Source organism: Centroberyx gerrardi, chromosome 5 (assembly GCF_048128805.1).
Source record: "Centroberyx gerrardi isolate f3 chromosome 5, fCenGer3.hap1.cur.20231027, whole genome shotgun sequence".
Taxonomy (NCBI): Eukaryota; Metazoa; Chordata; class Actinopteri; order Beryciformes; family Berycidae; genus Centroberyx; species Centroberyx gerrardi.
Genome location: NC_136001.1, coordinates 6919177 through 6946344, shown reverse-complemented (window position 1 = coordinate 6946344; position 27168 = coordinate 6919177). Strand labels below are relative to the sequence as shown.

General features: G+C 40.8%; 1 protein-coding gene across 1 annotated transcript; it reads left to right on the top strand.

Annotated features, from left to right (window-relative positions):
* Positions 1-1994: 1994 nt before the first annotated feature.
* Positions 1995-26677, top strand: podxl2 (podocalyxin-like 2). The gene is made up of 14 exons (XM_071920093.2): positions 1995-2025; positions 13385-13713; positions 14657-14908; positions 14990-15026; positions 16017-16129; positions 18188-18437; positions 19082-19280; positions 19687-19921; positions 20837-20911; positions 22512-22668; positions 23989-24050; positions 25782-25961; positions 26242-26403; positions 26618-26677. Exons 1-14 carry the CDS (start codon positions 1995-1997, stop codon positions 26675-26677), a joined length of 2142 nt encoding a protein of 713 aa, XP_071776194.2.
* Positions 26678-27168: the final 491 nt, after the last annotated feature.

Below are 27168 nucleotides of genomic sequence, written 5' to 3'. Positions count from 1 at the left end.
CCTTCAGGGTTCGGCTGGTTGTAAATAATTGTACATGTTTGTCTCTGTATCGTTGGAGAGAGGAAACAGGATTTGTTATCGATCCACTTAATGCTTCTGTGATGCCGCTGTTACAAGATTGAGGACATTATAAAAACTCGCTGACTAGACCTTTCTATTTCAGGTCTTTCTGCTCGATGCAGCTGTGATGTTTGGATGTTCACAACAGAGTCGGGATCGATTCACTTTCATCTGAATTAGGAAGTGAATTTAGCTCAAAGTTATTATTTTTTTCCCTGTATTCTGTCTTGAATCAATACTCAAGAATGAGTAATCTGTCAATAACCAATGAGACTTTTGAAATTAGGTTATTTGCACTAGTTTAACAAAAAACAAACAAATTGCGAATTTTGGTAAAGTCAAATTTTAAAGTTGAAACCAATAAAACAAAAACAAAACAAAAAAATGACAAGCAAACACTACTGGATTGGATAACAGAATGTAAATGAAAACCAAAACATTGATGGTGAATTGATCCTGACTCTGGCTCACACATTGTAAAAAAAATAAGTCAAAAGAAAATGATTTGTGTGATATCTTCTCCTGTGGGATTCTGGATCTGTGTTTTGATATTAAATTTGTTGTATTTGCTAAACGCCTGTCTTAATGTGTAGTTCTTTATTTTATCTCCACTTCTCTTCTCATAACTGAACACTTATCTAATTACTGGTTTTACCAACTGTAAGTCACTTTGGATAAGAGCTAAATGTCTTGACTGTAAATGTTAATGCATGATTTTCAGGGTTCAGACTGATGTCATGAAGTCTTGAAGGCTCAATGCTGCATTCAGGTACAGTCACAAATCCTGTAATTCCCACGGGCTGAATGACCTGAATGACCCAACGAACTGATAAACATGACTGGGAAAGTTGGAATTTTCTATAATGTGTGGGATTTAGGGGGCGAAGAGCATGGAAGCCCTATCAACAAGTAATGGAAAAAGTAATGCATTTTATAATAGGTGGTTGTTTGGCGTTCAATGTGAATAATTAGTATTAGTTTTTTCACTTTTCAGTCTGAATTTTTAATTGCCATGCATTATTGTTTTTAATGAATAATCTAGTTTATTTGTAAAGCCCTTTATCACAGTCAAGTCTCAAAGGGCTTTACATACCATCATATACCATAATACATCATACATACTAGGCTACATAAGTATATACATCCTATACTACGTCATATACATGCATCATATACATACTAGACCAGATAAAACAGTTTAAACTAATAACAGTTTAACTGTTTTTTTTGTTTAACTGTTATATCTCTATGTACTATACCTCATATAGTACAAAAACAAACAACATAATGAAAACATCAATTTAATGCACCTTTTCTCCACCCCAGTCTACCACTGCAGCACAAACTAGCTCTATGTGTCGCTTGAATTTAACATAAAACAACAGCTACCAAATAAAGCTACCTTTGGTCCATTTTGTTCTTATTTCCGACCAAAAGCACTTGAATGCAACGACAAATCGTATTCACAACTCACCACATTGGAATAGGAGTTTTGTGGGAGCACTTGAATGCGCCAACACGTTTTATTTACCTTTTTTTTTTTTTTTATTTAAAATCGGAAGTACTACTTTACGAGGCGCACCTGAACGCAGCACAAGTCAACGCAAATCAATGAGCGCGGCATCTAGCGGCCGCTCGAGGCAACGACAGCCAGCTGCTAACCTGATTCCGCCGCTGCAGATAGTCCCGGTTTGACCAGTTACATCCCGGTTCAGACCGACTGCCGGACCCCCCCCCCCCTCCCTCCTCCTCCTCCTCCTCCTCCTCCTCCTCCTCCTCCTCCTCCTCCTCCTCCTCCTCCTCCTCCCGTGTGTCTCTCCATACAGACAGACAAACATGAGGACGGCGTTTTCCTGACGGCTTCCGTTCCTTCAACTCAGCGACCATCTGCATCTGAAGCGTCCGTTAATCTCCGTCCAGACACTGCAGCAGAGATGCCGGGCCTGCTTCACATCACGCTGGCCGGTGAGTGCTTTCATTTCCCCTCCATTTATTTATTTATTCCTGACGAAAAACAACTGTAGTCATCCCGTCATAGCTTATAGAGGGATGCCGCGCAAACATCACAGAAAAACACTGCAAGTCCCTGCAGGAATATTATAGGAATATTATAGAGTTACCATAGGAGATTAAAATAAATACATTAATATAAATTGATATTGACTATAAGTCCCTATAAGAATATAACAGTGGCTTTTCGTGCTGCAGTATTGTTATTTATCTGGGTGTAGCAGGATTTATGATTCATTATTTTGTGTGTGTGTGTGTGTGTGTGTGTGTGTGTGTGTGTGTGTGTGCGTTTTAATGAACCAGTGTTCAGTGTTTGTGCACAGTAGATGGGTGTATGTGGGTGGCGCACAGTGCACGTAAATCAGCGGACACACTGCGGTGTCTGAGCTACTGACACACAACACACACACACACACACACAGACACACACACACCAGGCCCTGCTGCTGTGTGTTATCATAATATAATAATACAATAAAAATAAAATTAGAATTATTCCGATATTAGTATTATTAGTCTATATAAAAATAGAATAAAATAAATAATATCATCATCATCATCATCATTACAGCAAAATATGGTAGTTTTCATTTTAATGCTTTTGTTGATTAATGATTATTTGATGAACCCAAGACTGTCAGCTAGTAGCTATAAAAACAATAATCATCATCATCATCATCATCATCATCATCATCATCATCATCACAATACTGTATGAGATACTTTTCATTGTAATGATTTTGTTGATTAATTTATCAATATATGAACTCAAGAGTATTGTCTGTTTTGCATTAGTCATGGCTTGTATAATAATAATAATGATAAACATCTAGGCCTATAAGAAATCTATATATCTCATATGAGATCGTTTTCATTTTAATCATTTTTTTATTCATTGATTATTTGATGAATCATCGGCTGTTCTGCTGGAGTCATGGCTTGTATAATAATAATAATCATCATCATCATCTTCAGCAGCAGCAGCTTCATCATCACCAGCACAATATTAATCAAGATAGTTTTGATTTTAATGATTTTGCTGATTAATTTATCAATATATGAACTCAAGGCAGTCTGCTACTCTGCCGCCCTGCAGGAGCCATGCTTATAATAATCATCATCATCATCATCATCATCATCATCATCATCACCACCACCACAGTATTATCTGAGATAGTTTTTGTTTGTTAATGTTGAGTAAACGATGCTGCAGTTTGCTCTGAACTACAAAAAGTCAGATTCTGAATCCTTTTATTGAAATATGTGAAGAGAAACAGAATCAGTGTTAGTTCAGTGTCTGTGAAACAAAACCACAAGTTTCACACTACAGTTGTTGAGCGTTTACTCTTCATCTCTTCACTCTTCATCATGGATCTGTGGCAGCAGAATAACTTCATGTGTTTCCTGTTTGTTGGTTTGGGAAAGTGAGAACTTGGATGAGGAGGGTGAGCTGTGTCACCTTCCTCTCTCTCTCTCTCTCTCTCTCTCTCTCTCTCTCTCTCTTTCCCTCTATCTCTCTGTCTTTGTTGTTTTCTCCCTCTTTCTCTCCCAATCCCTCTCTGTCTCTCTCTCTCTCTCTCTCTCTCTCTCCCTCTCTCTGTCTGTCTGTCTGTCTCTCTCTCTCTCTCTCTCTCTCTCTCTCTCTCCTCTCAAATTCAAATTCAAATGAGCTTTATTGGCATGAAACACAAAGGTGCTTATTGCCAAAGCAACATACCATACGCAAATACAAATTAAAATGATAATGACAGTATTAACAATATAAGTGAAATAAGAAACTACTTCTCAAAATGATTAACAGAGCATTCCATTACTAAATAATCATTAAAACAATTTATCCAATGACAATGCTGTTTTTAGGCTTTCATTGTCGTATACTGTATTTCTCTCTCTCTCTCTCTGTCTGGGTGTTGGGGATTTGGGGGAGGGTAGCAGGCTGAGTATAAGCTGATCCGAGGGGTGTTAAAGCACGGAGAGAGGGGGCTTTCGGGGCGACCCCCCCCCCCCCCCCCCCCCGCCCCTGCCCCCTCCACACACACACACACACACACACACGCTGAAAGCTCGAGACTGGGGGTAAAGCTGCAAAGGAAAATCTACTTGTCTGTCGGCTTTTATTGACCATGTGAACTGAATCTTTAGGGTGGTGGGGGGCGTTCTTCAGCGTTTATGGCACCCTTGTTTAAAGAGACAAACTCACATTAATGAGACTCATCCCAAACATTTTCATATCGATGCACCTCCAAATAGATGCACATCAGGCCACGGCCCCCGTTTGTTAAGATTTTCTATAAGGAACGTTGTATTTGAGAAGATTCTTATTGTTGGAACTGTTCATTCTGTAGGTGGAGAGAAAACAGGGGAAAGAGTGAAACCTCTGAAGAAGAGCCATTGCTATAAAAAAAAAAGCTCACTATCCTAACCTCAGTTGTAGTAAAAGTGAAGTTAAAGCTGCACTAGGCAAGATCTGTATGTAAAAATACACTGTTTTATCAGACTAAACTACAAAAGTGGAGCTGCAACAGAGAAGAGCGTCTCATCCCCTCTAATTGAGAAACAGTAGATTCTCCCTTTTTGCCCAAATTAAATTCTGGGCCACGTTCAAACCTTGCAGCACCGTTTTTGCTACGGTGCAAAACGTTTGCTCCCAGCGGTGTCGAGGTGCGTTTGATCCTAGGGTTTGATGGTTTGATTCGCGGTGATTCTGCATTTTTATTGGCTACGTACAAACGCCTGTCATGCGGATGTGTAATTGACTCAGAGAATTCTTCGAGGAGGGAGGGAGGATGGGAGAGAGGGGGGGGGGGGGGGGGTGGAGGGAAGGGGAAGATAGATAGGGGGGGGGGGGGGTAGATTTAGTATAAGGGTGGGTGGAATAATGAGAGGGTTGGGATGACCTTACACCTTTTACCTGATCATTGTAACTGTAATTGTGATTTGATGGAAAATTCAATAAAAAGAACTTTGAAGAAGAAGAATTCTTCGCACCGAATCGCCGTCTCAGCCAATAACAACCTGTAACAAAAGCATTGCAACAGGACATTCAACACACTGCCTTTTCTTTTTAAAAGTCCTGTTGGGGCTATTGAATGCACCCCTAGTGTGAATATGGACACTTCTCCATCAACAGGACGTGACGAATCCAAACTTCAGAGTGAAATCCAAACTGTCTCCTCAACAGCAGCAGAGAAAGCTGGACTCACCAGCGTTAGATCTTCTCCTCTCTTGTCTCTTTGGTTTCCTTTGGTGTAAAGCATCACAGACCGGCCGGTTGGTAAACAGTTTACTGACGTCACATTAAAGGATTTCTGTTTATTGAAGTTCAAATCTTCTCAAACTGTTTCCTCTCGCTGGTTTTCATCCTTGTTTCCTGGGATATTTGTTTGCATCTGGAGTCAAAGTTTCAATGTGATTTTATAAATTTGGAAGGGCATCTCCCCTCCATCGCCTGCTCATGTCCCACCACAGCACCCGACTGCCTCTTTGAACTCACCATGGAGCTTATCTGTGTTCAGCTGAGCTGACTGATAAGGCGAACTCAGCTGTTCTGAGCGCCGGGCTCGCTCCCTCCGGGTGGACGGACACAGTAAGATTTCTTGAACTAATTAAGCCGCAAAGTTGCCTTCGTAGCCAAAATTTTCAAGGTCACAGTAGTGATGAATTCGCCACTGCAACTGAAACTAGGGTGAGCAGGATGGGAGAGATACTGATGATGATGATGGTGGTGATGAGGAGGAACAAGTTACTCATCTGTTCTGAATCTCTTTTTGCATCATACATGCTGTCAAATAAGAAACGACACAGTTCAAAACAAATGGCACATCACAGAATCACATGTATTGCCACAAAAAATTGACAATTTTACTACGTTAAGGTAGATACACTGCAATATCTACACATCTAAGGACTCAAAAGTCTCTGACAGTTTCTTTAAGTAATAATCGTCATTTTATAAATCAATATATTCGTTTTGCTACTCTATCACCGATTGATATAACACAATAGTGATTCACTATTGTATCACTTTTCCTCACAGGAAAGTGATGTGTTTTACGTTTCCGGTTTGTTTGGAATAAACAGAAGAAGAAGAACTGGGTAGTTAGCATGAGCAGTGATAGCCACCATGGCTGAACACACAAAGAAAACTCAAACTGCAGCAACAGAAAATCCAAGCTCCGCCCACACTGTTTGATTGACAGGTGATCTCTGGGAAATGCAGTGCAGAAACACCACAGCAATGAGGCTGAGCAGTAGATGTTGCCAAAATAAAATAAAAAAAAAACAAGAATCTCATGGATTTAAAAGCATGCTATGTAAGATTTATGTGCAGTAGTGCCCTAATCTAAATCAAAACCAAGACAAAACCTGCCATCACCCTGCTGTCTAAACAGCGGAGCTCCAGCTAGAAGGGAAGGAGCTCCAGCTAGAGGGGAGGAGCTCCAGCTAGAGGGGAGGAGCTCCAGCTAGAGGGGAGGAGCACCAGCTAGAGGGGAGGAGCTCCAGCTAGAGGGGAGGAGCTCCAGCTAGAGGGGAGGAGCTCCAGCTAAAATGGAAGGAGCTCCAGCTAGAGGGGAGGAGCTCCAGCTAGAGGGGAGGGGCTCCAGCTAGAGGGGAGGAGCACCAGCTAGAGGGGAGGAGCACCAGCTAGAGGGGTGGAGCTCCAGCTAGAGGGGAGGAGCTCCAGCTAAAATGGAAGGAGCTCCAGCTAGAGGGGAGGAGCTCCAGCTAAAATGGAAGGAGCTCCAGCTAGAGGGGAGGAGCTTTTTTATGGCCCGTAAAAAAATACTTTGCACTGAACACAGGGGGCAACAACAGACCAAATGGGGAATGAATAGATTAGAAGTTCATTTTTTGACCTGCTGAGGTCATTAAGGCTAGATTAAATAAAACTCTTAGACTGACTTCAAGGAGAGCTAAACTTTCTTTCAGCAGTGCCATGCTAGCAGGCATTAAAAAACTGCAAGCCTGGTTGGTTTGTAGTAGAGGCATCCTCCATCATCAGCCTGACAGCGCTGCAGCCTGTTATCTCTGTGAGATTTATGTAGCTAAACTGTCTTCTGCTCAGATTTATGGTCCTGGATGATCTTGTGGGGGATGAAAGGGGGCGGGAACCCCATGTTAACACAAATTATTAATGTGTATCCTTCAGTTTAAAGCCTGAAGGTTGAAGGATTTAAGATTATTCTCAGTTCACACAAGGCGATTGGAAGTTGTTTTTCCGGTTCTCCCTCCCGGATGCTCGGTGCTCGCTGCCTGGTGCAGCACAAGTCTGGACTAGATGTTTGGGGAAGTCGGGGGATTGAAGTTTTCAAGAAGCGGGAGAAGAGTCATTTGTAGCTCGTCGACTTGCTAGATGTAGAATATGACTAAGCAACTGAAAATATAACATCCGATGGTCATAGATCGCTAATTGTCCATTTTCTTTCCCTTCGTGGCCGGCTACTTGCCTTATCATTTCTATTGGATAAGCGAGGGCGTCATCACAACACACGGCACAAAAGTTTTCAGCAACGTTGAACTTTAGGCGGAAAAGGCACAAAGGTGAAAATTTGTGCGGCACAAGCTGTTGGAAGTAATGTGTTTTAGAGCGCAGAGGTGAAGGGCGCTCACCTCAACACCAACCTGCCACGCATTTTAGAGAAAAAAATATATCTCCACCACCCCTTTTTTTTTTTTTAAATAAATCACCAGGGTTTGGGGCCATTCATGAACTGAATTCACAATGCATGGTAAACTCCAGTTCAGTTCCTGCAGTTGCAGTTGGAATGTGAATGTCACCCAGCTGCAAGGAAACAGAATGTGAATTGAGAGTGGAGGTAGAAGTGTGCATCAACCAAAAAGACTTGATTGGAGTGCTTAACCAAAATCATTAAACTATAGCGAAAAAAGCAGCACCTTCAAAAAATAAACTTTTCACTTGAATTTATTGGCACATACACAATACTGCTGACGCGTTTCGGCCTATAAGGCCTTCATCAGACCATATGAAAACATATAACAAGGTCAGGGTATATATATCCCTACTAGGTCATCTCAACAGGTGAATGTAATGAAGACAATTGATTGGGAATGTGAATTGGAATGACAGGAGACAGAACTGAATTCCATGAAATTCCACTTCTAAGAGAGTTTGTCTCGACTCGCTAAACATTATAAATCAAACATTATGAATCAAATAAAAGACAGTTCAACAAATCAAATACATTCAATCATAATGAGTGTATTATGATTATGCATCAAATGCCACCTGAAAGGTCCCTTTAACATTTTATAATATTCAGTATTGATATTATATAACACTATGTGTAATCTCAGATATGTGGTAAGAAAAAGCAAAAGAAAACATGGAATTTCACAGAATTTCAGTTCATTGAGTTCATTCATGAATTGACGCTGAGCTTGTAAATCTCCATATAGAGGATAACAGGAAGAGCAGGATCAGGGGGTCCAGTGCCTGTGCAGCTCAGTGGGTTGAGCATCGCACTTCCACTGCATCAGCCATACTGCAGGATTTTCCAAAATATTCCTCTTGGGGACGGTGCAATAACGCAGCAGCAGGCAGCAGGCAGTGAAAAGCAGAACTTCTCTGATCAGCTACATCAGCGCACACATCGCACATTCAAACTCTCTGAGGAGTTTAACAGACACTGCAAACACAGACGTTGTCCTCCCCCCCCCCCCAAGACAAAAAATGTAAGATCACTGAGCTTCAAACGGAGGCAGTGTGTGTGTTATTATTTTCCACACACACACACTGGGACTGGCGCTACTGTATTTGACTCTAACCGCTAATTGTAACCGTAAACTTTAACCTTAAAATAAACATATTTTCTTACCTGTGAGGAAGTTTTGGTCAACACTTACATACACACACACACACACACATACACACACACACACACACACACACACACACACACACACACCAGTATATTCGGGTGCTGTTATGTCTGTGCAGTGCTGACTGGGAGATTTGGGAAGGAGAGAGGAAGGAATAAAAAAAACAACCACAGCACTTCTCCACCGGGTGACAGACCACTTTTCTGTCTCTCTCCTCCATCCCTCCATCCTTCACTTCCATCCTTCACTTCCTCTCTCTCTCTCTTCTCACCCCCTCTCTCTCCTGTTTGCGGCTTGTTTGACCAGTCATCCGGAGAGAACAGGAGGACAAGCAGGACACTTTATAGGCCACTGGTTTTTAAAGAGCTGCTTTTTAAAGGTGCATTTTACTAAAAAAATCTATGCAGATATATATGATTTCCTATATGCGTACTCTCACATATTGTTTTGCACCTGTTCATTCGGCTTGAGAGTCATTGAGAGTTAACGTTCACTCTCTGGTGGAAGTTCATGCATTTTAGATGAGAGCATCCATCATTTCTGCATCGTGTTGCAGATGCTTTTTGCGTTAGTTGTGCAAAATATATCCAGTGTGTTCCCTGTTTTTGGATGGCATTTCATTGGTGAATCACAGTTGTAGCGGTAGTTTATGTTGGCATATTATATAATCAAGTGTGATCCGTTTCAACTCAGTGCATTTGAGGCAGTGGATCCTTACTCCTTGAGTTTGGTTTGTTTGGCAGGTGAGGGCAATGACATTCAAAGTTGGGTGGTATCAAAATACCTCACAACTCATTAGGAGTGAGAACGTAATGTGAACCGACTACAGGAAACGACTCCCAAACACAAGGGTTTATGGGTAGAAGGAGACGGATGTTGACATTTGATAGCCAGCAAGCCTAGCAGAATAAAATGAAGTCTGGACTGATGCTCATATTCAGCTATTTCTTCATGTGTTCTTAACTAACTCCATCATGCTTAGTTATAGTTACAGGAACTGGAGTCAAATTTGTTTTGACTCTCTGACCTGCAGGATGACAGGTCACCAAATCTCTGTCCAATAAACAAGCGACTTGTGAGTCATGTGACTTTTGTTTACAAGTCCTGCTTCAGAGTTTTATCGTTGTCTCTGCATCCAAAAAAATCGGTCTGAGATCAAACCAAAAATATAGTTCTAGTTATCGGTCAGGATGTTTTTATAGTTATCGTTGTAGTGCAACGATAACACAGACACAGGCATTCTATTTACGTAGAATGATTTCAATAGTTATAGTTATCTTTATACAACAGTTAGTTCCGGTCGAGCAATTTGATAGGACCGGAGGCATTCCATCAGTATAACAGCACCGGAACGTTTTCCTTTATGTATCACTTCGCTTTACAGGTGTTCTAAATACAGTTTCTGTGTTGCTTGGCTGACAAAAAAAAAGAGACAAAAATCATAATCTGTTCTGTTGTCTCAAATTACCATTACTTGATGAATAGCTTTGTTTATAGAACTGTTGTATGAAAGCAATATCACACTCGAGGTCGTGCTGTTATACTGTACATATTGGCACGGCTGTAATTATGTATGACCAAATCACAGCTGTGATACTGCTTAATTATAGTTCTTGCGGTAGATGTGAATGGGCCTTTAGACTCTGTAACTCTAAAATTCAAACCTCTCTCTCCACCTTGATGGTAGCAGAAACACCGGCAACACGCTGAGTCAGCAGCACACTTTTTTCCAGGTCTTATTTTTGGAAATCCTTCAGACAGCAGGAAGTGAGTCTGTGGATTTGTGTCACTTCGGAGCATGTGGTTTTGCGGTGTGGGGTCGCACAGCTTAGCGTGCTCTAGACGTGTTCGAGGCGTGTTGGCTATGATATTGTAATCTGTTCAGACAGACTGTCAGGTCAGACAGCCATCTGGGTCCCAGACAGAGAGGACTGTGGGATACATGAGGCAGACCGAGAGGACTGTGGGATACATGAGGCAGACAGAGAGGACTGTGGGATACATGAGGCAGACAGAGAGGACTGTGGGATACATGAGGCAGACAGAGAGGACTGTGGGATACAGGAGGGGGACAGTAGTAGGGGCTCTGGATTAGTGATGAATGAATGAATAGATGAATGAATGAATGAATGGATAGATGAATGAGTGAATGAATGAATAATGGATGGATGGATGAATGAATGAGTGAGTGAATGAATGAATGAATGGGACAGAATCTTAGTGATTGCTCTATGCAAAGTAGTCATGATAAATGAATAGATTCATGAATGAATGACTGGACAAATGTATGGATGAATGAAACTGAATGCATGAATGGATGAATGGATGGATAAATGAATGAATAACTAAATGAAAGACTGAATAAATAGACGACAAGTCTTCTACTTCTGCTGTGTACTGAATATGAGGAATTAATGAATGATGAAATGAGAAGCGGCTGGTCTTTACTAAGCAGCAGAAACAAATGAATGAGTGAATGAAACCATGGACAAATCAATGAATGGATGAATGAATTAGCAAATGAATGAATTAAATAAATTAATGAATTAGCAAAAGAATGAATGAATTAAATTAATGAATGAATCAGCAGATAAATGAATGAATTAAATTAATGAATTAGCAAATGAATGAATGAATGAAGGAACAAAGTAACAGTTATTCTACTGTTTCTCCTCATAAAGGTCTGCCGACCGAAACGTTGACTGATTAAGGCACAAAAGCAGAATGAACATTAAATGAATGGATTAGCAAATGAATTAATGGATTAAATGAATGAAATTAATGAATTAATTAGCAAATGAATGAAGGAACAAATTAACAGTTATTCTACAGTTTCTCCTCATAAAGGTTTGCCGACCGAAACATCGACTGATTAAGACACAAAAGCAGAATGAACATTAAATGAATGAATTAGCAAATTAAGATATGAATGAGAGAATGAATGAATGAATGAGTGAGAGACTGAGTGACTGAGTGGGATCATAAGGCAAACTTAAACACAAACTAAAAGGCTTGTAACTGACTTTCCAAGGGCAGCAGAGGAGATAAGAGCGCTGTGATGTCAGGGGTTTAAATGAAATCAGTTAAATGTCTGATGCAGACAAAGTGCTCTTATCTCCGCTCCTCTGTTCTTTAAAGGATTCTTGGTAAAAAAAAAAAACAAGCAAGTCATGAGTTAAAGAGATTCGCCTGTCTGTTTGTCATCTCAATATTTTTCTGTTTTTCATCTGTCCGTCTTTATGAGCCCCTCCGGGTTTGTTTTCTCTCACCGGCACAAATTGAATTTCTCCAGTCTCTCAGATTTCATCATTTGTATACTGAATGAAACAAAACAAAGCGAAACAAAACTGAGTAAAACTAAATGAGACAATCAGCCTGCTGTCAGAGAGCGTGTTTACCATCATGCTGCTTTCTGGACTTCCCTTTGATAATGGCAAACAGGCAAAATTACTTCTAGAAACAACTGATTCCAGAACACTGAAAAACAGTTTTAGTACAATTAATAAAGTAAAAGAATAAACAAACAACTGCGCGAATGAATGAGGTTGAATGAATGAATGAATAAATGAATGAATGAATGAATGAATGAATGGGTGAATGAGGTTGAGCATGTATCTAAATATCGGCTATTTACCTATATTTATATATACTGCACTTATTTCATATCTATTAATCCATATGTAAGTATGCAGTTGAGGCTGATAGTAACTAGGGCTGCAACTAACAATTATTTTCATTATCAATTAATCTATTATTTTTTTTATTAATCATTTTGTCTAGAAAATGTCACAAATAATGACAAATGCCCATCACAAGTTATCAGAACCCAAAGTGATTCTTAAAATTTCTTACTTCCTTACAGCCAAAAAAACCCAAAGTATTCATTTTCTAATTATATGAAATGGAGATAAAGCAGCAAATCTTTTGTGAAGCTGTAACCAGCAAATGGTTGGTATTTTTACTTGATAAATGACTAAAATCGATCAAAAACATAATCAATACATTTTCTGTTGATAAATGAGGCGATTAATCGATTAGTAGCTTCAGCACTAATAGTGATAACTAATAGTTCTCTCTCCCACACCTCCCACTCTGCAGTCTACCTGTGTGTTGAAATTGTCAGCAGCATATAACCCCACTATTGTTTATATTCAATTTTATTGTTGTTATTGTTTTATTTTTTTGCCATTCTTATCATTTCTACCACATTTATTGCCTATTTATATTCTGCTTGTGCTTTTCTGCTTTTACTCTATTTTCTTTCGCCCTGCTGAATCCTATTACCTAGCCTCTGTAACAATCTAATTTCCCCACAGGGATCAATAAAGTTTCATCTTATGAAGAATTCGACCACCATGATTGTTTTTTTTTTATTTTTTTTTTTTAAATAACAATATACAGTATAGTGGCAAGTAGCAGTGTCATCTTAAAAGTGTTTCTCTCTCTCTCTCTCTCTCTCTCTCTCTCTCTCCAGCTCTTCTGGCCAGCTGTGATGCCTTCAGAGTCTCACCCTTCAGCCCTCCAGTGGCCCGTCTGGTCCAGGACGAAGGCCCGGCCCAGACACATCTGATCCGGGAATTAGTCAGACCCGAACGCCACTTGGTCCAGGAATTAGTCCGAGCCCAACCTCATTTGGTCCACGACATCAGCCGGCCCCAGATACACGAAACATCTCATTCCCAGACCAAAATGGAATCGGCAAACTCCTCTCAGTCAAGTCCACCGCAGTCCTCTGACAGCCAGGAAGTAGCCAGGCCCCGCTCCGCTGTGGAGGAGAACCTGGATGTGGAGGAAGACATGGAGGTGAGCGGAGGTTAAAGTGACAGGTGTCAAATGACTGGGGTCACCATTAATGTGTAGTCTTTCTTAAAGTCACAAAGAAATTAAAAATAACATTTTCACCTTGTTAGCTAATTTTCCTTATCATACTATACACCTATTTAAAAATAAATACACCAAAAATTATTATTATTTTATTTTATTGTAGTCTTTATATCAAAATCGTATTACTTTTACTTTACTTATTATTACTTTTACAGAAAATCTTTAGTGGTGACCTCATCATGTACCAGGAGACGTAAATAAAAATTCCAACCAATACAGTTTTTTCTGATTGCTTAGGCACTATCTTTGAAACTATAGGCTATTTTTGCAAAACTCTACACACTAACCACAAAACCTTACACCAAACCAGCAAAACAACCAACTACGCACTGATAGTATAAATGAAAAACACTTGTGGCTTTTGCTTTTTTGTCAGTTTTGTCATACATGTAATAAACACACATACAAATACAGTAAGGGGAAAAAGTTATTTTTTTTTTTTCTTACAGTAAGAAAAAAAATAATTCGGAATACACATCCATACTTTACACATTTGGATACCTGTGTGTATGTGTGTTTACGTTACTACATGTATGACAAAACTTTACAGTATTTCAAACTGCTATGCCCTGCACACAGAAAAAGCAAAAGGTCATTGGTATTGAACAAAATCTAATTTATTTCCCCTTTCATGCAAGAAATGCAACCGAACCACATGCTTAATATAAACAAATAAATCTGGATGAATTACTGTAACAAATGGGTCAGTGAATTAATTAATGAAGGATGGAAAGAGTGAAAGATGGGATGAAGGGATGATGAACAGATGACAGGTCTTATAGTAACAAGCATCTGTCTATCTATCTATCTATCTATTTATCTATCTATCTATCTATCTATCTATCTATCTATCTATTTTCAGCGTATGGTCCATCTGACGCCTCCCCAGGATGCGGAGCTCTACCAGGGACAGCCGGCCTTTTCTGACCCAGAGACGGAGCTCGGCGGCGGGCCGGGGGCGGCCGACGCCTCCCTAGAGGCCTCCGGCTTCTACGGCGCGGACGCAGAGGACAGAGACAGAGGAGAGGAGGGGGAGGAGAGAGAGAGGAGAGGGGGGGAGGAGAGAGGAGAGGACGAGTGGGAGAAAGACGGAGGGGAGGAGAGGGAGAGAAGAGGGGGAGGCGAGAGAGGAGAGGAAGGAAAGAGGGGAGGAGGAGCAGACGATCCAGGTGTTCCTCTCTGGGACGACTTGGAGGTCAACCACACAACGCCAGACCTGGATGCTCTGATTGGTTAGTAGCAGTGATCGACTTGTGTTTCCTGTCTTTCCAACATGATCTCATAAAGATTTGTGAAATGAGCACGAACTCTGAAACGCAGATTTACCTGCTGTGGACACAAATTATGTGAAAATTACGTTAGTCCACCATGAATTGGATTCTGTGACAAGAACACAAATTGGGCACGGCATTTTCAGCTAAAGGTTGGTTAACAGTTACATTTAGGCAACTAAAACAACTTGGTTAAGGTTAGGAAAAGACTTTGGTCATGGTTAAATAAGAAAAACTTAAGCTAAAGAAGGATGGTTGGTGACTTACACTTTACAAAGTCAGCACTTCCTACCATTGACATTGTGACAGTGACATACATTTCATATAAATTATTAAAACAGAAAAAACAACCACATAAAATGTCGATTTATTGTTTTGTTCATAGAAATTGAATAGGGTTTCGCACTTGTACCGCGCTTTGGCCTTATTTTCGCGTCATCACTATTCTTATAACATTCATTCATGTTTAGAGCGAAGGGGTTTGTTTGACAGTTTGAAAGACAGGTGGACAGATGCATTCACACATTAAAAATCTGGTCCTATATTCTAATCTCATTACCTTCCACCTGCTCCTAGAGACTCTCACACACTCACACACACACGCACACACACACACATATACACACACATATACACACACACACAGGTCAGATGGACCTAACACACACTAATGCAAATCTAATGCTGGCAAAAGCGCAAAAGTTTCAGATTTAAAAACCTTTGGTTGTATGTTTTAAATGCTAGTGTTAAAATACTTCTGATTGGTGGAGCTGACTACAGGCTCTTTGGACTCACGTACCCAAAGTGCCCCCAGTTTGGTAGTAGCAAGCTACAACTGCTGCAAGAGGTTCATACATGAGAGCTACACACACACACACACACACACACACACACACACACACACACACACACACACAACATGTGTTTCTGACATGTCTCTGTGTTGTCCAGGCTACAGTGCATCCTTCCACTCCTCCAGCTCCAGGCAGCCCGGCCTCTCCTCCTCCCCAGCTCAGGAGCATGATCCTGGGCTGCAGCAGCACCGAACCCCCCTGTTCCCGGAGGTTAGAATGCCTTGATATGAATACGATATTTTATTTAATGTATTATTAATATTAGTAGTAGTAGTAACAGTCGTAGTAGTAGTAGTAGTTGTAGTAATAATAACTTTATTATTTATTGATATAGCACTTCGCAAAACATAGTTACAAAGTGCTTGACAGAAATAAAAGAGGTAAAATAAAAAGATAAAATACAAAAAAATGAGGCACATTAGGCATAAAATAACATATATCATATATATTCAAATAAATAATCACAATAGTATGGGAGTATCATATTACAGATCGTTAAATAGTAGTATTCAACAACCTCTTGTGGACAAAATATATATATAAAAAAAACAACTTACAAAAACATGGGAATAGCAATTCTTCAGAAACTTTAAAAAACTGAATGTGAAGCAGGGGGTTGCTGCTAAAGAGTCTGCAGTCATCTGCAAGTCATCAGGTGGTGATGAATGTTAATTGGATCGCAGTGTATCGGATGTAATCCAGAACTTACCTACTAACCTTTTACTGAATACTTTAATTGGTCTTTAATTGCTTTATGTGATTAGTGGTGTCCTGTCGGCCCTATCATGGGCCGGGCAAGAGGGCGGCATGACACAGCAACAAAAAATACATATCAGAAAGAATATAACATATTGTATCATTAACAATATAAATGGTCCAAAATTGAATCTAGGTATAACGCTCCCAGTAGTGCCAAGTTGCCCTACTATTAGCTTTGTTAACCTTTTTATATTGGATTGAATGCGTTTTTTCCCACTTTTACGACAGTTATGTTGGGCAGATAAATGTTTTTCCCTCACCATGTATTGTATACGTGTAAATGGACACATCATATCATATACAAATTAAGCCATTTAATAGCAGTGGGCATAAATGAGTCTCTGGGTCTTTTAATATTCATGTTAATAATTTTTAATTTAATTATTAATATTTACTCTTACTATTAATCTGTCACCATCACTGCTACTACTATTACTTATATTACTACTTCTAGCATTCTAATTATTACCACTGTTGCTAATTAAAATAATTTGAAAATCAATCCTAAAAGTAACAGGCAGCCAGTGCAAGGATGCCACAACAGGGGTTTTGTGGTCACATTTTTTGGATTGAGTTATAAGCCGAGCTGCAGCATTTTGAACTAACTGTAGGCGGTGGATTGATTTCTGACTGAGACAGGTATATAGGGAGTTACAGTAGTCAAGGCGGGAGGAAATAAAAGCATGGATGAGTTTCTCCAGATCTGTGGCTGAAATAAAAGACTTAACCTTGGCTATATTTCTCAAATGATAAAAACATGACTGAACAACTTTCTTTACATGGGGCTCGAAACACAAATCCTGATCAAAAACTACACCAAGATTTCTGGCTGTGGACTTAATAGGTTGATAGTTCACCCAGGTTTGCTATGATTTGAGTTCTGTTTGAGGGACCAAGTACAATTACCTCAGATTTTGTATCATTTAATTGGAGAAAGTTGTCTGACATCCAGTTTTTTATTTCAGCAAGACACTTGTGGAGGGTTGCTATGCTAGTCTGGTCACTGGGTCTGATTGGAATATAGAGCTGTGTGTCATCGGCGTAACAGTGAAACTGGACATTGTATTTACAGATGATGTCACCAAGAGGGAGCATATAGATAGAGAATAGAATGGGACCCAGAATTGATCCCTGGGGGACACCATAGTGTATGGTTGTGTGGGATGAAAGCCAGCCATACTACTACTACTACTACTACTACTGCCACCAGTACTACTACTACTAGTACTACTACTACTACCACCAGTACTACTACTACTACTACTACTACCACCAGTACTACTACTACTACTACCACCAGTACTACTACTACTACTACTACTACTATTACCACCACCAGTACTACTGCTACTACTACTACTACCACCAGTACTACTACCAAAAGTACTACTACTACTACTACCACTACCACCAATACTACTTCTATTACTACTACCACTACTTCTACCACCATCACTATTCTTCTTCTACGACAAGTAATATTGCTCTAACTTGATGTTTCCCTTACAGGTGGCTCCTTTAGAGAGGGAGCTGTGGGAGGCGGAGGGGGAGGAGGAGGGTCAGGCCAGCGGCTATGGAGTCGTCCACTCCTCCATCACTACTACTATCACTACTACTACTGCTACTACTACTACTAGTACTACTACTGCTGCTGCTGCTGCTGCTGCTGCTGCTGCTGCTGCTGGAGACACCGTGGGAACCGCCACACCTGAGACGGACACAGGCACAGACTTTGGGCTGCTGGGAAACTACGCAAAAGGTACAACTTCTGCAGAAACTATTTACTCAGCCAGTTGGTTCTTGTTTCCTGTGCGATGCTTTTTGTTTGTTTCTTACTTTTGGGTTCAATGTACAGCGGAGGCGGGGACTCGAGTCGCGTGACCTGGACTCGAGTCAGACTCGAGTCACAATTTTAATCGCTTGAGACTTGACTTGATGCATGAAGAGAATACTTGAGATTTGATTAGAATTCTTTTGCTTGCATTTTTTTTTAACCTAGGTTTTGTCAAGTCACAGTATCGTGCAATGAAATACAAAATTAAATTGATTTTCAATATCTTCTAAATTGCCCTAAAATACCCTGAAATCTGCCAACCTCAGTCGCCACATAAAGACCTTTGGTTTCTTTCCAAATTAAAGGAAATGTAGTGTTTGAATAGTCTGATTTAATATGGAAATAGGTTCTTGTCTTATTCCAAATGTCTATACCCACTGCTCTGCACTTAATAACTTCTGATTAATTATATTCACACTACAATGCAAATTATTTCCAAAGATGTATTGAATATCTAAGTCAGTAAATATGGAACTAATTTCCACAGACAGTAATGAGCTTTACAGCACTTAAAGATCTTTTTTCTCAAGTGTGTCTTCTGCCTGCGCTTCTCGCTACAGATGAGACAGAGGACGAAGAGGCAGAGAGGGAGGAAGAGGAAGAAACGGGACTGACACACCTGGGTGTATTTACCCAGAATCCCACTGTACCAGAAGTGGGCATGGCTCCCAGCAGAGAGCCGCTGCAGCCCAGTATGGAGGAAGAGGAGGGGCTAGAAGAGGGAGGGGAGGAGCTAGAAGGTGGGTTTCTGTTTTCTTTCATATCTTTGTTTCTTTTCTGTGTTTACTGTTGTTTCTCTCTGCTGCTTTTTGAGCAGTACTGTGAGAAATGTGTTGAATATTGGGGTTTAGTGGGTTTCCCTTTTATTACAAGATTTTACCCCTTATAGTTTCTTTTAACAAACTTAATTCATAAAGTAGTAGAATCAGCTTCAGTACATATGAAAATATGGTCTTTCTGAGAAAATAATCAAATGATAAATTATAGTTTTTGTTTAAAATTGTGATTGTTCGCCTTTTATTTACAGCTTAAAGTTTACCCAGTAGTTTCTTTTTAACGCTAAATCACTCCTATATAGACTAAAACTTTATCTGATAGAGGTAATATATGCTTAATGAATAAATTTTCACTCGATTCTTTTCGGATCGACCAAAGGGGTTCGACTGAATCACAGAGAGGAAGAGGAGGAAGAGGAGTGGAGAGAGATGGAGAGAGAGGAAACAGGAGCGAGGCACATCGTCCCTCTCGGCACGGATCCCTCCCCGACCGTCGGCTTCACGGACCTGTCCTGGGATTGGCTGGAGAAGACCACGCCCCTGCAGACCCAGAGGTCAGAGGTCAGGGGAGGCAAGGTCACAGAGGTCTTCCTACCAGAGGACGACCTCGACGACATGCAGGAGGCACAGCAGGTACGTTTACATACATTACACACACAACGCATGACAGGATGATTATAGGATCCATAGAGGTTAACAGTTGCCTCTCTGAGGGAAAATAAGCTTTCTAAGTCTCAGGTTTTTTATAGTTTAACATTTTCTTAGTCTTACGTTCACATAGAGCGGTCCGACAATGACGTTTTTTTTTTGTAGGCCAACCCGGAAGTTAGCTCCTCCATGGTTCGTTGGCTGCAGCTCCACTATAACTTCAATGGGTTTTCGAATGTGGATTTGGACTGATGCCGAAAATAAACTCTGTGTTTAACGCAGGCTTGTGATATTCTTATATTTTGTTATATGGGATAATTTTGACAAATCAACACTGCTTTCATGAATTTTAAAGCATAATTGTAATCCATATTAGTAAAAAGCTAATGCTAGGCTAACCTGTGGAAAAAAAGGATCTACAGCAGAGGAGCATTCCTCCGTCACACACTCAAAGCTTCAGCTTCAGGCACATTAGCAAATAAAAAAACCTACAATTTAAAAAACTACAATTGGAAAAAACTATAAATCAGTAATCTAAATTGAAAAGAGCGCGAGTACTACAGTTCAGAGGCTTTATGGCGGACTATTCTGCGTAATTACATATTATTGTGCGACAAACCCATTGTAGTTCAATTTCTTCACGAAAGCTACAACTGCTTTCACGAATGGGATGTTTAAGGGTTTATTTTATCTCACAGAATGAAACGCGAAAACTTTCCGAAAGCTTGTCTTAACCATAGACCTTATTTTCAGGCTTTTAACCAAATCCCCATTCAAATCGTAATCACTTTTCAGCTGAGGGAACCCATGACTCAACAATGCTAACTCACTTCCGGGTTTTGGGACTCAAAACTGGACTCTATTAGTGTTGTTTCCTAACTCTAAATCTTTCCCAACCAGGTGGTGTGTGTAGACTGGAGTGAGCTGGCCGGACGGGGCTATGTCATCCTGAACATGACCGAAAACATGAGCTGTGTAAGTACAAGGATGCGATGTTCAGTTTAAAGGTGCCATATGTAACATTTTGATATCAATGAATCATTACCACATTCATTTGAGACAATTCATATAATTGCTGTAAACAATCAAGACCTTAGCTGAGAGGATTGGCAGCTTCTAGCCTCTACACTGCAGTTTGCAACGTGTGCCGATGTGTACCACATTTTATGATGTGTGACGGTCAGCAAGGTTGTCAGCTGACTGAAGTTGGCCAAGGCTGAACTTTTCGCAGTCATCGGCCGTCAACAGCCAATCAGATTTCCGTGCTTCCTTGTTTCCCTGTTGATGTGATTTTGTTTCATGAAGTTGCATCCATCATTGGGGTTGATGGTAAGCCTGAAAGCAGTTTTTTTTTTCAGTTTCTTTTTGATTAATTCTACCTAATTAGCACTTACCAGCTAGTGGTGTTAACGTTACGACAGGCAGAGCAGCATAAATACATGATTTGCCTGTTCAAAACTTTGCAGACCGCTACACAGATGCAGTTGGAGCCTCTTGCCGCCCGCAGTCGGTCAGAATAGACGCATCAATCAAGTTGCTGACAGTGTGAACGGCCTTTGACCCTGAATCTTTTCCCAACATCCACAAATTGGTCTTGGCATTATGGCCAGTCATTCTCTCTGTCCCACGTGGCTGCACAGCTGTTTATACACAAGACAACGTTGATCAATGCAGATATGGGATTTGATTGGTTGAAGAAACAGAAACGCTGGCGGGATTTTTTCCTATTCCCCACACAACTTATGATGGTCATTCCCACACAAATCAATGTTCCAGGACGGTTGGAGGGGCGGCCATTTTTTTGTGAACTGTTGGCCTAGCTTAAACCGACTTACGGCAAGTCACTGAGCTGAGAGGTTTTACAGCAAGAACTAAAGCAGCTTCTCTGTCTCCTTGCTGCCATGGATTGCTAACATGCTAATGTTGACTAGAAGAGCTAGAGAGAGAAGTAGTCTTTGATAAAGCTACGTTAGCCTCGTCGCTAACGTAGCTTTCAGTTGAGTTTTGACAGTTTGCTAACAGACTCATATCTGCACAGTTCTCAAGCGAGTGTGGCACACTTTACGGCCTTACTGTCGCGTTGTCGCCATAGCAACTAACCCTTAAAATTCCATAATCATTATTTTATGCTGTACTAGCCATGGCAAACAGTGGAAGGACCGTTCTATCCATTCAAGTTCTGTGGTATTCCCACTTTAGCCAGACCTTCCTGCCACACTGACACAGCAGCAAAACAGTTTTATCGACAGAGCTGGTGTGTGTGTATGTGTCTCGAGTGTGTGAGGCAGTGCAGGAGAAAAGACTTTAGCTGAGGCGTCTGTCGCCATGGCAGCAACACAAATCCACACCTTCACTGTCACGGCAACTAAAATGTAGTCAGATCTGTAGATCTACTGCCTCCTCTTCTTCTGTCCTTCCCTCCTCTTTTTCCCTCTAATGCAAACAGACGTTAAATAGTTCTTCTACACTGTTTTTCTCTTTTCAGGTTCAAAAGTGAGGATCTTGTTTTGGGTTAGGTCGGTATCAGCTGTAACCTGTGTGTGTGTGTGTGTGTGTGTGTGTGTGTGCGTCACAGGAGGAGTTCCGGGCCGACCAGGGTGTGCGGTTCTTGGAGATCATGGAGCGGGTGTTTGCTAGAAGAATGAACAGCCCTGAGGGATCATGGGTACTCTACCTTAGCAAGCCCACACACCAGCAACACCAGCTGCTAATGAATGTGGCGTCTGAACATGGTACACACACACACACACACACACACACACACACATTCTGTCTCTCTTCTGTTATAGCTTCACACTCAATCGAGGACATTTGTCAGTCCCTCAGAATCAAAGAGCGAGGGCTTCTTTCTAGAGCCGCCATTTTGCACCAAGAGACGCTCAACAATCATACAGGGAGAAATCCATCATAGAAGAGGAGAGAGACCAACTTCTCCACCCACAGGAGCAGGAGATAGACCAGAATACAATGCGGCCACAAGACATGTTGTGTTTGTAGTAAGGGACGTGGCTGCAATCGTAGACACAGCACAATGTTCACAAACTAGTTGGCGAGCTAGCTATATTTATATGTCTGTATGCCGACCTTTAACTGAGAACAACAGTAAGTTCAGGCTCGTTCTCTGGGGGTTGTTGAAAGGCATTTTGGGAAATGTAGGAAATCACTAGGCCTACCTGAAGTAGAAATAGACGAGGCAGGTTGAGGGAAAGTGGATTCACCAAAAGAGTAAATTACAACACTTCATTACAAAATAACTCCTGGAATGTACTGAACATCACAGGTTGATGAAATCTAACAGTGTGAGAGGATCTGAAGGTGGATTTTTTTGTAGGAAAGAACAAAAATTGGGGAAAATCCACAGAATATGCATAGAAAGGCCAATAAAAGGAAATCGCCCCAAAAATATAGTCCATGGCTCTCTGTCTCTTTCCAAAAGTTAAAAAGCCTTCATTGGTTACATGGCTAGGAATATTAAAAACATTGAACCAACATTTTCAGGGAACAATGGATGCACATTAGATGTCCCCAATGTTAGCAAGAAACAACTCAGAAACCCAGAAGTCATGTGCAGTGAGGTCAGTAAATGTCACACAGCACACTCATGTTTACCAACCGGCCAGTCTGTGATGCTTTATACCAAAGGAAAGGAGACGAGAGAGGAGAAGATGTAACGTTGGTGAGTCCAGCTTTCTCTGCTGCTGTTTAGAGACAGTTTGGATTTCACTCTGATGTTTCGACTTGTGACCTGACACCAGAATTTAATTTGGGTAAATGCCTGCTGAAGGGGCAGCTTGGCCGACCCTGCACCTTTGGAGGATGAATGAAATATGTCAAATATATCAACTGACCCACTGTGCAATGAGATTTCACTACTGTACCTTCATCTTGCTTCGGTACAAAAGTGAAGAAACACACGTTCTGACACTGAACAGTGCTTTGATAGCTGCTTAGCACACACACATTCATATGCTTTCAAATACACACACACACGCATTCACACTTTTGGCATGTAGATTTGTGTTTACATTATTCCATATGTTTGTGTCTTGCAGGAGTGATACCTGCCAAGGATGTGCTGGGCATGCTGGGAGAGATCAGGAAAAGTTTAACTGAGGTACGCTGCTCAGTAAGGTGTTTAACCTCCTATACTCTGTCTGTAGCGCTCCAGCTGTAGGCGTTATGACACAGCTAGCATAAACAGGCTTCACTCACATCTACACTACCAATGAAAGTAGAGATTTCTTATTTAGAATATGTTGTGATACCCAGCTGTGGTTTAATGGGGAGTTAAGGCTGTGCGCCAACCAGAAATGTACAGCTCTGAGCTTCTTTCTCCTATTTTTTACTCACTGTTGCATGTTCCTGACTATATTAATGATATGCTGCATTAATATGTTTCTACTAGAGCCCTAATCACTTATCTATTCCAAGAACGCAAATCAAGATTCATGGTGAAGCAGCTTTTTGTGTATATGGTCCTAGACTTTGGAATAGTCTCCCATTTGAATTAAGAATAGCCACTTCAACAGAAACTTTGTAGGCGTGTGAAATACATTGATTTACATGTAAAATAAATCAAAAATGTAAAATGTAGGCTACATTTTGTAGCCTACATTTTACATTTTTGATTTATTTTATTTACATTTAAAGTTTTGATTGATTTGAATAATTGATATTCCTGATAGCACTGAGAGCTTAGCGTGTTTTTAGCATGCAGAGCACCGAGCCCAAGAAGTTAAAAATATTTCAGCTTTTAGCAAAAGACTACCAGGCTTCAAAGTGTTTTTCATTAGTTGCATAGCAACTGCAGGAGCCTCAACCAGCACTTCCCCAAGCATCTGCTGAGTGCCAGTCACTTCACAAAGCTGCCTGGTGGACAGCAGGCTTCACACACACTGGCTTTAAATGCTAATGCAACATCTTAACTCACCCACTATAGATACTGTAAGCCAGGAATCATTCAAATAAACACTGAAAGAAGTCTGGGACACCCACGTAAGTCAGGTTTATTTGTGTAGCCCACAGTTACAGTCTGGACAGGCTTCACAACGCCCACATTATGAAACATTACATGAAAACGAAAATAAACATTTTTAGTTGTATGCAGGACTGCTTCATTTTCACAAATTTGTGTTTGAACAAAATCATTACCAAGAGATGATTGTTCAAATTTATATTCTACTTCCACAATTCAAAAGTGTGTAAATGACCCTTATGTGATTGTGCACATATCTGCAGGGTTGGGTAGTAACGGAATACTTGTAATGGTTTTACATATTCTAAATACATAAATATATTTGTATGTATGTATGTAGCATATATGTTTTTTCTAAAATAAATAATGTTGAGATCACAGAGACTTGTAAAAATTTCTTCTGGGAATACTTTTAAAGTGAAAGTGAGAAACTAGCCATTTAAACAGTGGCAGCTGTTCTATGTCTTTATAAAACGTGGCACAGAAAAAACAAATGTTTATATGCAAACCTGAAAATTTCCTGAACCTGAATTTTTCACTTTTCATCTGCACCTTTGTACCTCAAATGTGACAAAGTTATATGAAAGTAATTGAAAGTAATCAGAATACATTGGCTAATCCCTTGGATTATGTTACTGATTGATTAGGTAATTAGTAACTATAATTTAATATATTGTTAAATTAACCTACCTAACCCTGCAGATCTGCACAAACATATAAACACAGTATGTTTGTGTGTTTGCACTCATATATGGAAATATATATGAGTGCAAACACATATGTATATGTTTGATCTCTGACAGATTTGTGATTTGTGTGCGTGCGTGCGTGTGTGTGTGTGTGTGTGTGTGTGCGTGCATGCTCCCTCAGGTGGGCATCCAGAACTACAGTGCGGCCAGTAGCTGCCAGCCTCGGCCCAGTCAGACCCGCAGCGACTACGGCAAGCTGTTTGTGGTTCTGGTGATCATCGGCTCCGTCTGTATGGTCATCATCACATCTGGACTCATATACATCTGCTGGCAAAGACGACTGCCTGCAACGAAGACTATGGTAGGTCAACACACACACACACACGCACACACACGCACACACACACTTGACCCTAAAAATAGATTTTTTGCTCTGGTGAGCTCTAAAAATCCCCACAAGATGGTGTTGTAATTGTGCTATACACAAATAGACATGTCAGGAACACATATGAGTGTGTGCGAACCAGCAGGGCACATTAAGATGAGCACACACACACATGTGCACACACACACACACATGCAAGCATGCACGCACACACACACACTCCTGTGATTCTGCCCTGCTCTCTTATACCTCCCAGTCCCGCGCTGAAGAACTTCACTTTGTGGAGAATGGTTGCCACGACAACCCCACGCTGGACGTGACCAATGACAACCAACCTGAGATGCAGGAGAAGAAGCCGAGCACCAATGGGCTTGCGGGGGGCGGGAAAGGGGGTGGGGAGGACAGCAGTCGCTGGCAGGTGATTGGATGAATGGACGATTGCTTGAATGGACGGATGGGAAGATAGATGAATCGATGGAAGGAGGAATAAATGAATGAATGAGTCCTCTTTGAGATTTGGAAAAGTTTGGAACTATTTGGGAACATATTGGTAAACAATCTGCTATCTAGTTTCTTAATCGAAAACTTTATTCTGCCTGGCAACAGCAAATAAGTTTGTCATCTTTCCCCAGGTATTTGTCAACCAACCAGGAAGTGAGGAGGAGGAAGAGGAGCAGGACACACATCTCTGATGGAGAGATGAGGAGAAGAGAAAGGTTAAGAACGAAAGAACTGAGGAGAAGGATGGACTTCTTTGATAGACGGATGATAGGTGGAGAATAGAGAGAAGAGTTGGAGGACTAAGACGATATTGATCAGCAGATGAAAGAGGAGAGAGGGGGAAAACGACTGTTGACAGATGAGAGGGGAAAAGGAGGAGGAAGAAAAAATATCTTTGGTGGAGAGATGAGAACCAAGAAAGGAGAGGAGGAAGAAAAGCAAGGAAGAGAGAGAAAAGAGAAAGAAAAAAAGACTTGAAAGGTAAAAGCCAGAATGATAGACGTGTTGTCCAATCAGACTTAGGATTGTAGCTAGGAGGAGCATAGCAGGAGGGGTCACTGACATCAGGGGAAATCAGACATTGGGGTATAATGTGTGCTTCGGTCAAAACGGCATTCATGGCAAGTCAGAGCTAAAATGTTCACAGTCTCCAAGATTTTTACCCTTTAAATGACAAACTGAC